The sequence below is a fragment of the Rhinatrema bivittatum genome, chromosome 3 (genome assembly GCF_901001135.1).
Source record: "Rhinatrema bivittatum chromosome 3, aRhiBiv1.1, whole genome shotgun sequence".
Taxonomy (NCBI): Eukaryota; Metazoa; Chordata; class Amphibia; order Gymnophiona; family Rhinatrematidae; genus Rhinatrema; species Rhinatrema bivittatum.
This window is the reverse complement of record NC_042617.1, coordinates 93,402,832-93,416,392: the sequence shown is the minus strand read 5'-3', so window position 1 is coordinate 93,416,392 and position 13,561 is coordinate 93,402,832. Positions and strand designations below refer to the sequence as shown.

General features: G+C 44.9%; 1 protein-coding gene across 2 annotated transcripts in view; it reads left to right on the top strand.

Moving 5' to 3' along the window:
• FERMT1 (fermitin family member 1) overlaps positions 1 to 13,561 on the top strand; it is a 213,159-nt gene that overhangs the window by 88,321 nt on the left and 111,277 nt on the right. For both annotated transcript variants that reach the window (XM_029593498.1, XM_029593499.1), the window contains one exon: positions 8,005 to 8,238. In XM_029593498.1, coding sequence (XP_029449358.1) covers positions 8,005 to 8,238 — 234 coding nt within the window. The remainder of the gene's footprint in view (positions 1 to 8,004; positions 8,239 to 13,561) is intronic.

The following is a 13,561-nucleotide window of genomic DNA, read 5'->3' as shown; positions in this document are numbered from 1 at the left end:
GAAAGGGGATACAAGAGGGAACAGACCAGAGCATGACAGGGACACCTCCCTCCTTTCCCTCCCCCTTCCCCTAGAATTAAAATCTTCCCTCCCATGATCTTGGATTCTAATCCTTCCTTGGTATCTCTCCCTTCTTCTAGAACATGGAATCACCCATTCAGTCTCTAATCCCAGATCCTCTATTCTCTGATCCTTCTTTCTCCCTCCTCTTCCTTCTTCCCTCAACCCCAATTCCCACTTCTCCCCATCCCCAGTCTCCTTTTCACTCCTTTCTCCCTAATCCCCAGTCCTTTCTCTCCTTTCCCCTTCCCTTATCCTCTCACCCTCTCCTTTTCCTTTACCCCATCTCTAAAATCTCTTCCCTGTACTAATATATGAGATCCCTTTTCCTCACATAATAAAATCAAAATAAATTGTACAGAAACAACTTGGTTGGAAAAATCTAACTATAATAAATAGGAAAGTTGCCCCACACCTGCATCATCAATATGCAACTGCACAGGCAGCAGCTGGCTGCATGCACCTTGGAAGTTAGACTGTTGATGCACAAAGAATAAGCCACAAGCAGGATCTCTTGTATTCCACAATTGAGTAGGCTCAGGAAGGACTGCAAGAGAGGGACCTTGGGGTGATAATGTCTAGTGATCTGAAGATGGCGAAGCAATGTGACAAGGTGATAGCTAAACCATAAGCCACCAAGCACAGCAAAGCACTCTAAATATAGTCCACACCAAAGATGAGTGCTAAGATAAAGTTATACAGTCCCAAAAATTCAAAGCAATTTGTAAATCCAAAGGTGATATTTATTTATAGCAGCAACTCCACTGTGTATAAATAAGCATTCTTTAAACAGAAGGGTCCCCCGACACGGACCCGTGTTTCGCCAGGGGCTGCATCGGGGGGGGGGATGCACAAAAGATTTAACGTAATCTGTAAATAAAGAGTAAAAACACAGGACTTTAACTAAATGTAGATGCCAATGCCGTATGTAGAATCAAAAGGTACATACACTTACCAAGTTGAAGAGTACACACACACGTAACAGGGAGCGCGTTTATGTGTCATTAAACATGGAGCTTTAAACATGTCAAAAGGCGCCAAAAGCATTCACAAACCAATCAGCTGAGGCAAACCACCCACCAATCAGAACAAGGTATCTTTATCCAATCGGCTGTCAGATAAAATGAACCCATTCAATCTCTTTGTTGAGACCTGCAGGGGCAACATTGTTCAACCGGTAAATCCACCGCTGTTCACATCGAATCAAATGGGCATCAAAATCTCCCCCTCTAGGAAGGGGAGATAGCATTTCCAAAACAAAAAAGAATATGTCAGAAATTGTATGAGATAGAGCTATCCAGTGGTCAACCAAGGGAGCTAACATCCGTGAGTGTTTAATGTTAGATCGATGCTCTATTATTCGAGTCCTAATTTGTCTGCTAGTCTTACCGATGTATAGTTTATTGCAGGGACAGCGAATGACATAAATTACACCTGTAGAACTACAATCAGAAAAATCAAAAAGGGTAAATATGATAGCTAAAGCCAGAAGAATGCAGGGCTGCATAGATAAAGGAATAACCATTAAGAAAAAGGAGGTGATAATGCTCTTGTACAAGTCCTTGGTGAGGCCTCACCTGGAGTATTGTGTTCACTTCTTGAGACCGTATCCCAAAAGGGACAGAAACAGGATGGAGGCAGTCCAGAAAGGCGACAAAAGTGGGAGAGGGGGGGGGGGGGGTCTCCATCAAATGACTTATGAGGAGAGGTTAAAGGACCTGAGTATGTATACTCTGGAGTAGAGTAGATGCAGGGGAAATATGATACAGACCTTCAGATACCTGAAAGGTTTTAATGATGCACAATCAACAAACCTTCTCCGTTGGAAAGAAATTAGTAGAACTAGGGGGTCACGAAATAAAACTCTAGGGAGGAAGACTCAGAACCAACATCAGGAAATATTTCTTCATGGAGAGGGTGGTAGATGCCTGGAATGCCCTTCCAGAATAGATGGTGAAGACAAAAACAGTGAAAAATTTCAAAGGGGCATGGGATAAACCCCTGTGGATCCCTAGGGACTAAAGGATGGAAATGAATAGGAAAGTGCATGGGGATAATGTGTGGTGGTTGCTACCCTTTGCCAGTGGGCCTTCATGCTGTTGGTGCAGCTCCAATATTACTCTTTGCTTTAACAGTAGGGGGAAAAAAAGAAGGGGGAGAATCGGATTCAGACAGCAGCCAACAAGGACACTGGATTTTGGGGTCTGGGAAAACAAGTAGAGCTGGGGGTAACTTGCTGATGCGGCTGTTGATGCCCTTGACCAATAAGCTTGATACTTTTATTATTATTATTATTTTTTTTTGTAATAAACCAGCTTTCATTAGCCTGATACTTTTAATGCTACCATGAACTTGCTGGGCAGACTGGATGGACCATTTGGTCCTTTTCTGCCATAATTTCTATGTTTCTATATGTTTCTAAGCTTCCATAATCTTCCCCTTCCCGTGGAATATGTAGATATGTAATTCTCTATGGAATCATTTGCTGTGTAGGTACGACGCAGAAAAACACCTTTCTTGTTCTGATTCCAAACCCTCTTATACCCCTTCATGTTCCTTTTTCTACCCTCCCACCCACCCCTGCCCTCGCATTCTTGCTTGCTTGTGTATGCAAGAAGTAGGATCATGGCAGCATATCAGGCCATGTCTTCCTCCTCTGCTGGTTGGGTATGATTGCTGCTTTTAACTGGGGGATGCTGTACAGAGAAGAAAGACATGTCCCAATATGCTGCTGTGATTCTACTCCCTTTTGCAGTGACCATTGCTGGGGGAGGAAGGAGGGAGTTATAAGAGAAGCTGGAGGGGGAGGAGGGAGTTAGAGAGCCTGGAAGTTGGGGAAATAAGGAAAAGAGGTGATGCATGATGGGGATGATTTTGTAAAAGGGCGAGGCAGGAGGAGAAAAGGGAAAAAAGCATGGAGGTGATTGTATGAAAGAGAGAGAGGCAGGGTGATAATGGAAAAAGGGGATGGGTGACTGAAACAGGGAGAGGGTGAGGGGATTTGTGTATGTTTGAGTGAAACAGGAAGAGGCTGGAGAAGGGAGAAGGGAAGAGGAAAAAGGGTGAGATGATTGTGTGATACAAGGAGAGACTGTTGGGTTAACTGACAAGAATGTGGACCTCTTGCCCAAGGTGGAGTTGGCGCAACCTGAGAGGGCGAACTCCCGCAGGTCCCCACCATCGGGAGGCGAGGCTGGGCTGTTGCAGGGGCCAGCTGGAGCTTCGCCAATACCAACCCTGTTCCCCGCGGGTTGAGCCTTTGGGTGCAGGGGCCGGCTGGTCTTAGGTGGGCTCCTGTGAAGATGGTTGGGCAGCAGCCGGAAGAATCATCCAAAGTCAGTCCAAGATCAGAAGCCAGAGGATCGACGATAGCCAGTCCAGGGTCACTGAGAGCTGGTCCGAAGTCAGAAGCCAGAAGATCCATCCGCAGGAACCAAAGAATGGGAGCAGGAGCAGGAACAGGACTCAGAAGGCAGGAACAGGACTCAGAAGGCAGGAACAGGAACCAAGGCACCAACGAAGCTTGGATCCTTGAGTGTTATTGCATTCAGGCCGCGGTAATCAATATAAGGGCGGAGTGTGCCATCCTTCTTGCCCACGAAAAAGAATCCAGCAGCAGCTGGATCTGTGGATGAACCCTCTGTCCAGGTTCTCTTGGATGTAGTGAGACATGGCTTAGGTCTCCGTAGGTGAGAGAGGATAGGTGCGCCCCTGGGGCAGCTCAGTACCAGGCAGCAAATGGATCGTGCAGTCAAAAGACCGATGAGGTGGTAGGGTCTCGGCCCTTTTCTTAGAAAACACATCTGCGTACGAGGCATATGGTAGCGGCAGACCAAGAGGAAGGGTAGTCGCAGTCAGGCATCGTTGGGGGGAGATGAGTTCAAGACAGGTATCTTGACAGGCGGAGTCCCAGCAGACCAATTGTAATGTCTTCCAGTCAAATTGTGGGGAGTGTGTTTGTAGCCAGGGAAGTCCTAGCACAATTGGATGTATGGCCCGATCCAGTACATGGAAAGCAAGATGCTCCAAGTGAAGCACTCCAGTGTGGAGTTGGACAGGTGCAGTAGTGTGGGTGACTCAACCCGGTAAGAGCTCACCCTGGATAGATGAGAATGCAGGCGCCTCCTGCAGGTTGTATAGTCCAGATAGCTGGCGCCTTCAGCAGGTTGAAAGTCAGTCCAGGAGCCGAAGCTCGAAGAATGGTCAGAAGCCGGTCCAAGGGTCAAAGCCTGAAGAATGGTTGGCAGCCAGTTCAAGGGTCAAAACCTGAAGAATGGTCGGTAGCCGGTCCAAGGGTCAAAGCCTGAAGAATGGTCGGAAGCCAGTCCAAGGGTCAAGCCTGAAGAAATCCAACCAACTGGGGGAGAAGCAGAACCAGGAACAGAGAAGACAGGAACAAGGAGCACCAGAACCACCAACTACAAGCCAAGAAGCCAAGGCAAAGTCTGAGGAGCAGACCTTTCCTTAAATAGCAACCTGGAAGGTGGAGTTCACAGGAAGGAGCCACGACAATTTCCTGTCATGGCCCCTTTAAATACAAGGTCTCTGCTGCGCGAGCGGCTCTAAGGAGACCAGAGGGGGAGGAGTCAGCCCAGCCAAGAGGGAACACAAGTGCCGGGCCCAGCAGTGGCAGCGGCTGTGAAAGCATTAGAAAAAAGGCCTGCCTGCCTCTGTGGGATCCCCAGAGGTGGCCCGACGCATTGGGTGAGTCTTCGGCCCCGGTCGCAGACCGCCGCGACCGGCGGCCATGACCCCTGGTCCCGGTCGCGGCCCGCCGCAGCCGGCGGCCATAACAGTACCTCCTCCTTTAGGCCTCCCTCTAGAAGGTTTGGGTTTTCCTGGGTGTTCAGAGTGAAAGTTCTGGAGAAGATTCTTATCCAGGATGTTAGTAGCAGGTTCCCAGGAATTCTTTTCTGGCCCAAAACCTTCCCAGGCTAGTAGGTACTCTCATTTGCAACCTCTTCTCCGGACATCAAGAACCTCACGAACCTGGTATATAATCTCTTCTTTGGCCCTCAGTTGTAGAGCTGCGGGAACCTTCCGAGAGGGCCAAGTGAGGACCAATGGCTTCAACAGCGACACATGAAAGGAATTGTGTATTCGCAGTGTGGCAGGCAGACGTAGTTGATAGGTCATGGGACCCAATTGCCGTATCACCGGAAAAGGGACAATATAGCAAGGGGCCAATCTCATCGAAGGAACTCTTAAGTGGATATATCTGGTGCTGAGCCACAGCTTCTCCCCAGGATGAAACCGAGGAGCCGGTCATCAATGTCTGTCTGCAAATTTGTTTGCGGTATTAGCTGCTTTGCATAGCATCTGCTGGGTATGAACCCAAAGTCTCTTCAGTTGCAGGGCTGTAAGCTGGGCCGCTGGGGATGAAACCGGCAGAGGTAGAGGCAAAGGCGACCTGGGTTGTCGCCCGAAGACAATTTGAAACGGTGAAGCCCCAGTTGAGGAATCCGCATGGAAATTGTGGGAGAACTCTGCCCAGGAAAGCAGTGCTGCCCAGTCGTCCTGACGAGTATTATCATACATGCGTAAAAATTGTTTCAAAATACGATTAGTACGTTCCACCTGACCGTTTGCCTGAGGGTGGAATGCTGTGGTGAAGTCCAGAGCAATGCGAAACTTGGTACAGAGGCTCTGCCAATATCAGGCCGTGAATTGTGAACCACGGTCAGATGTGATGTGCTGAGTTATTCCGTGAAGGCGGAAGATATGTAACATGAATAGCTGGGCCAGACGGGGAGCAGACGGGAGGGAGGGTAGCGGAATGAAGTGAGCCATTTTCGAAAATCGATCCACTACTACCCATATCACAGTATGTGCCTTCAGAGGATGAAAGATCCACAATAAAATCTGTGGTGATGTGAGTCCATGGTCTCGTAGGAGTTGGAAGCAGTTGTAATTGCCCCCAAGCCTTCCCTGTAGGACTCTTGTGCTGAGCACAGATCAGACACGAATCTACGTAAGCGCGAATGTCCTTGTGCATCTCGGGCCACCAATAATATTGTTGGATAAGAGCTTGTGTCCATATACGTCCCGGATGTCCAGCCAATTGGGAATCGTGTCCCCATTTTAATACTTTATTACGAAGCCTCCCCAATCCTGATCTCTTTTCCTTCCCTTTCTCTCATCCCTTTCTTTAGCTCCTTGTTTCCCCATCCTCTCCCACCTCTGTGCCTCATCCTTCTATCCCTCCTGCCTGAAATCCGTTCTTCATTCCCCTCCCAAGATGCCTACTCCCCCCATTTCCAGACTCCTCCCCTCCATCCTCCCAACTGCCAATCATTAAGATCCCTTTTCCTTTAATAAAGAAGCAAATTGAATTGCACCCAGGAATGCAACATTATGCAGATTTTCCATATTAATGCCACAGCATTTTGAAGAATCTGCCACAGAATTTGCTAACTCTTGCCGCAGAATCTTGAAAACTCTGCTACAGGAGACCGGGGACTCTGGCCATGGCCCTCAGTTGTAGTGCATGTGGTAATCTAGGGCAGAAGCGAGTTATCCACATATGGCAGGAAGGACATTGAGCAGCATGCTAGATTTCATGGGATGTCCCAGTGCGTGGTTAGCCTTATTACTATTTTACAATGCCAATAAACAACACAAAAACATGAGGCGCCACACAGACAGGGGTCCACATCCCCTGCCCTAGGAGAACCTTTTCCTGGATTTCATTTCTGCAACCAAAACTATTAACTCCTCTCAACTTCCCTGTCCTTGGACGAGCTTAACTATTTGTATTTTTATATTATAATGTAAAAGATAAGAATAAATGCCAATGTGCTTCAGAATTTTCTAGTATCTCCCACAGGAAACTGTGGGGCTGTGTCTTAGATCTTCTACTCCCTGAAAGGAAGGTTAATAGAAACAAAAAAACGCACTTTGAAATGTCTGCATGCCAAAGCCATATGTCTAAGAAGTAAGGTGGGAGAGTTAGAATGTATAGCGGTGAATGATGAGACAGTCATAATTGGCATCTCAGAGACCTGGTGGAAGAAGGATAACCATGGGAATGTGCTATATCAGGACACAAGTTTCTTTTTCACTCAATGCATAATTGAGCTTGGAGAAGAGATGGCTGAGAGGGGATTCAATAAAGGTCTTTAAAATCATGAGAGGTCTAGAACGGGTAAATGTGAATCGGTTGTTTACTCTTTCGGATAATAGAAGGACTAGGGAGCACTCTATGAAGATAGCAAGTAGCACATTTAAAACTAATTGGAGAAAATTTGTTTTCACTCAACACACAAGCTCTGGAATTTGTTGCCAGAGGATGTGGTTAATGCAGTTAGTGTAACTGGGTTTAAAAAAGGTTTGGATAAGTTCTTGGAGGAGAAGTCCATTAACTGCTATTAATCAAGTTGACTTAGAGAATAGCCACTGCTATTACTGGCATCAGTAACATGGGATCTACTTAGAGTTTGGGTACTTGCCAGGTACTTGTAGCCTGGATTGGCCATGGTTGGAAACGGGATGCTTGATGGACCCTTGGTCTGACCTAGTACGGCAATTTCTTATGATCTTATGAACTTTTCAATGGTGTGTGAAAGAAGGAGGATATGGGCAGCCAGATTTAGGGCTGCTCTGGCTGTGTCTAGATTTGGCGGCCCAAGTTAGGCAGTTAGCAGTGAAAATTAGTATGAGGTTCCTAACTTCCTTCCCCTGACCTGATCTCGCCCTTGGCCATAACCACTTTTGAGGCAGCTAAATTTAGGAGCTCAGATCAAATTTTTTAATTCAAAATTATAGGTGCTTAATTCTTACAATTAGACATCTAAGCTTTTGAAATATAGGCCTCATAATGCTTAGAATATTTTTATTAAACAAGTTTATTCTAGCCTTGATCAGTTTTACACTTCGTTTCACAAAGCAAAATCTGTGTGATTGTCCTATAACTGCTGTTATTTTATTGTTGTTTTTTTCTCATAGAAATGTCTCAGGATTGGTCAGACTATGCTCTTTGGTGGGAACAAAAAAATTGTTGGCTTCTAAAAACCCACTGGACATTGGATAAATATGGAGTTCAGGCTGATGCCAAGTTACTCTTTACAACTCAGCACAAGTTATTACGTCTTCGTTTGCCAAACATGAAAACTGTGAGGCTGAAGGTTAGCTTTTCGTCTGTTGTCTTCAAGGCAGTTACAGAGATCTGCAAATACTTAAGTAAGTAAAATCTAAAGCCTGAATTTTAAAAGCCCTGCGCACGTAAAGTTCGGGAGTTAGGTGCATGGTTGGGCCCTGCGCGCACTGCCGCATTTTCAAAAAGGCCCAGTCACGGGAGGAACCCCGATACATGCAGAAGTGCCGGGCCAGAAGAGATGGGTAGGCTGGGGGGCGGGGCGGGAAGTGGGCCAGGAAAGTGCCATTAGAATCTGTCCCGGGAAGCGCACGGCACACCTAACTTACTTCTACTCATCAGAGCAGGTAAGTTAAAAAACAAAAAAAAAGGGGTTAGCTAGGGTAGATTTAGGGGTCGGGGTAGAAAGGGAAAAAGGGAGGAAGGTTAGGTAGGGGGGTAGGGAACTGGAAAAAGCCTGATCGCATCGCCGCGAGTAATTGAAACACACACACACCCCCATGTGCGGAGGACCCGCCCGCATATGCATGCGTAGACATTAAAATCTGGAGCACATGTGCGCACAGGAATTGTATTTTATAAGATACGCATGCCGACGTGCGCATGTTATAAAATAGCGGCGCGCACATGGACGCGTGCACACCCTTTTAAAATCTATCCCTTGGTGAACATTACAGTTCAATTTGCATATACATTCATGCAGGTCTGTTGGTAGGGAAGGATGATGGCAGGGAGGATGGAGCCACAACCAGGAATGAGCAATCTCAAAGCATGACTTCTCTCTTGGCCATTCAGATTCATGAACAAAAAATAGAGCAAAGGTAAGTGACTGCAGGCAAATCGAGAGAAGAGGCAAATGATGCACCTTTGGGAAAAGGGGTAGAAATGGGTAAAAAGGAGAAGGGGAAAGATACAAGAAGAGATATTAAAAAGGGAAAGAATGCAGTCTTGGAAAAGAGAAGAAATCTTAGCAAAGGAAAGAGAGGGACAGGTTGGCTAAAAAGCTAAAAGCTAAAGACTTCTACTGAGACAGATAGGATGGGAGAAATAAAATGGCCTAGGAGGAAAGAGAGTGAGAGACTGAGTGAAACGCTCATGCAGATTGGGAAATATAAAATTCCACTGTTACAAAGAGTGAATTTTAAAATGTTACATGCATAAAAATTAGCATATGAGCACACTTAATTCCTTCTAATGTTAATAGTGACCATCTGTTGTGGCCTCATACTAGGCACTCCCGCTATCTTATCACCTTCATTGCCTTACAATTGAGCATAGGCCAGTGTCTATTTTTTAAGATTTTTCTTAGCAATTAAAATCAACTTATCTTTAAGCCTCATGACAGAATCCACTCCCTGACCTGAGACTGTGTTTCAGAAGTCTGCATCAGGGGAACATCATTTTAACTTCATCACTTGACGTTATGTTTTCCGTTTCATATATTTACTCTTCTTGCCATTACGCATTCTTGTTGCCAAATTACAACCGGAAGTTCAAGAATGCATAATGGTGAAAAGAATATATATATGCGTAATCCTTTCTTGGTGGATGGCCTATATCCTAAAGGGCCATGGAAGAATTTATTAACCGTGGCTAGTTCCTCAGCCTCTTCCCAAAGGGCAGGTCCTTTCAGTGGGGGTGAAAGAAAACCTTCTTGGCCCAAGTAGGGTTGTGTTGTATTCCATAGGTGTGTGTTACCCTTGCTCTTCAGGACAGGTAGACTTACAAACCAGGCTGGACTCTCTAGATGGGTGTTTAACTTAAAGTTTACTTTGATTGTGTTCAAAATAATCAAGAGATGCAACAACTAAAATGTCCAGTTACATCCAGGGTTCTTAGATTTACATGCGCCAGGTTTTAAATGATCTCTAACTCTGTGGATGTGACCCTTCAGGCAGGGGCTTAAAACTGGCTTATCCTCCAGGTCAGGGAATGATAAGTGTCCCAAGTGGGCTGGGGATGTCCTAACCGTGATGGATACCCTACTCAGTACTTGAGGTTCACAAAGAATCCCAAACTCCACCCTGACAGGTCTGTTGGGGGTCTCCAGATGTCCTTCTCCTCTTTTCTCCCTCTGACTCCTCTTCAAAAGACAGATGCAGTCTTCCAGGTGGAAAGGCCTTCTACTGAAAGCAGTCCTTACAACTTCCAGCTCAGAGCAAGGAAGGATGGCAGAAAGCAGCTTCTTTCCCCTCTTGGTGAAAACCTAAATCTCTGATCACAACACTTCTCTTCTCTCTGAATGGTCACTGCGGCCTCCTCTTGGACTGAGCAAAGAGGCACACAGCTCCCTCCTGATCCACTGAGCAGGGGACTCTGCTTTCCAAAAGGCTCCAGCCAAAACTGTGAGAAAATGGCATAAATCCTTCTGCTTCTCTCTTTTCCCTCCAGTCCACTTCTTGGGATCTGGCAGGGCAGCATCTCTCCCTCTCTGTGCTAAGATGAGGGTCTAACTTGGAGAGCACACTGAAAAAAACATTCCTTCTCCCTTGAAATCAAATCTATGCTGCCACACTATCACAAGGGCTCACACCCCTCTCCCCCCCTTGTGGCCTGGGAGATCATTATCCATAGGCAGCCTCTGGGTGAGGGCCTATGCAGGAATGCTGTCTCCAATTAAGCTGATAAAAATCCTAAGACTAGAAACTAGGGTCAATTAGTGGCTGACCAAAAGTCCAGCCACATATGCTAAACCCCCAACGCATCACTCAGAACTCACATAAATAAGCTGGCAAGGAGATCATTCCCCCCAAAAGGATAGATCTCTACTTTGTCAAAATTTAATTTGTATCCCAAATAAGCTCATAGCTGGAGAAGATGTCCATCAAAGTAGGGCCCCAAGAGTTCAAGTTCCAGTAAATAAAACAGGGCATTGTTCACATACAGTAATATTTATGTTCTCGATCACCCAAGTGAATTCCCTTAACACCCACAGAATATCAAATCACCGCAGCAAGGGACTCTATGTCAAAATCATAAAGAAGAGGGGGAAAGCAGGCATCCCTGCCTCGACCACCTTCTAATGGAGAAGAAAGAGGTCAAAGACCCATTAATTAAAATTCGTGCACTTGGTTTCTCGAACAGGACCTTAACAAACCAATCAGGTATCCCAACCTCTCTCAACCCCTATACAGAAACATCCAAGACAGCCTATCAAAGGCCTTTTCAGCATCTAGGGATACTAGAAGCCCAGAAAGGTCCCCCTGCTTTGCCATATGAAGCAAGTTAAATAAGCATCTGGTGTTAGATGTAGAGGAACTACATTCAGGAACATCTCCATTTTGACAATGCCCATATTTTTGAAATTTGAAACTCAGGTCTTCATGTGACTTCTCTGAATTTTATTTGCAATATCAAACCATACCGTCTGATGATCACTGGTCCTCAGGTGGGCACCTACATGGACATTAGAGATATTATCCCCATTTGTATGCACTAGGTAAAGTATCACACCCTCGCTCAAGGGTTCCATTACCATTTGTTTGAGCATTGCCACTTGAAGGACATCTGCACTCTCTCTACTTGTAGATTCTGCAGAAGGGATACTCCAAATCACATCTGGTAGTTTAAAATTTCCAACGAGTAACATTTCTCCCTTCTTTCCCACCTTTTGGATGTCTTCGACCAGATCTATGTTCAGCTCTTCTGTCTGAATTGGCGATCTGTAAACCTGTAGACCACCTGTAGGACAGCCCATAATGCTTATTCCCTATCCCATGTCCCTTGCATTTCAATTGTTTGGATATTGTTTTTGACATAAAGAGCTAACTCCTGCCCCTTTCCTATCCTCTCTGTCCTTTCTTAATACGTTATAGCCTGGGATGGCCGTATGCCTCTCATGAGACCCGGTGAACCAAGTCTGCCTCCACCATTAGAGCTGCAGGTCTGGGAGTTTACTGCCCAGGCTACGAGCATTTGTGGTCCTAGCTTTCCAACTTTTCTCCCTTGGTTTGCTGCTCTTCCTAGTCACCTTTTCTGCTTTTTTTGAGCTGATTGATTTTTTTATTTTTACCTCCCATTTTCTGTATCACATGTGGGTGACATGATTTTATTGGCCACCTCCTGCCACTCCCACCTTCTAAATGCCTAATAATGTATGATCTGAATTTCTTGCTTAGCATCCTCTTTCTTCCCAAGGACAAATGTAGACCATCCTTATCATATAATCTTCTTTTGCTCCATACACACCCCCAGTCTCCAATATATGCAAAACCACTTTCTTTTCACCAGTTTTTGAGATGAAAATTGAAGTTATATATGTGGCAGAGTCTTTCCCTCTCCTTTCCATGAACAGATAATACTTCTGAAGAGGCAACATTCTTTCTGTGCTTCAAGGAAACTATTTCTAGCAAGGTCATTGGTCCCCAGATAATTGATAACATTGATATCTAGTGGGTGGCAGGTGGGCGTATCAGAGTGGCGCTACCTAGTTGGTTAACATAGCCAGGTAAATGGCGATATTATAAGGTCTAACCTTAGCCTGCTAAGTGACAATGTTCATGGGTATATTCAGCAGCATAGCCCTGCTGCTGAACATCCTATGTGAGTTAGCAGGATATGTTGTGGAATTTTCCCATGGTATTTTACTGGAGGCAAAAATACCATGGTATAGTAAAAAAGACCCCATTGTTTCCTTTCAAATTTCAAATGAGCAGAGAGCTTATTTGCTAATGGCTAAGAAAATCTCATGTATTTAGTCACAATGGTGAAATACCTTAATTGCATTTTTTATATCTGGCTGCATTCATTTATTCTCTCACCATAAATTATCTTCCTTTATTAATTATTTTTTAGCCTAAAGCATTTGTATTTAAAATGAATAGATTTAATTCATAAATCATTTTATTTTTCAATGAAGTGCATAAATATATGTTTAATGAGAAAAGACTATGGAACATGTTCATTTGTAAATTTTCCTTTCTTGCTATGTAGCTTATTGCACTTACAAAAACATATAATGCTAAATATTTACATACTTTTCAGTCACATTTAAACAAGAAGTGACTAGTTTTTCTGTATATATTTCAAAGCATAGACAGAATACTATTTTAAACATATATATAATAGATTGTTGTGAGTATGTAACTTGCCTCACCGCTGAATGGACTGATATAAGAGGCCATATAGTTCTCAGGAAGCTACTTGTGTCCCTGACTTCTAACTCACTCAGAGGCCGATGCAATACAGTGTGCTCAGGCGAGGGCACTGTATAACCCACAGTTGGATGCGAGTTGTATAGACACTAGGTAATCCCCTTATGCAATAAGTGTATTAGCGCCTCCACAACGCATGTCCAACGCGGAATGAAACTAATAGTGCTCATCATATGCAAATGCATGTGAATGAGGCTATTAGTTGTTCACTTCGCATGCAAAAAAAAATGTGCATCTAAGATGCACATTTTTGCGC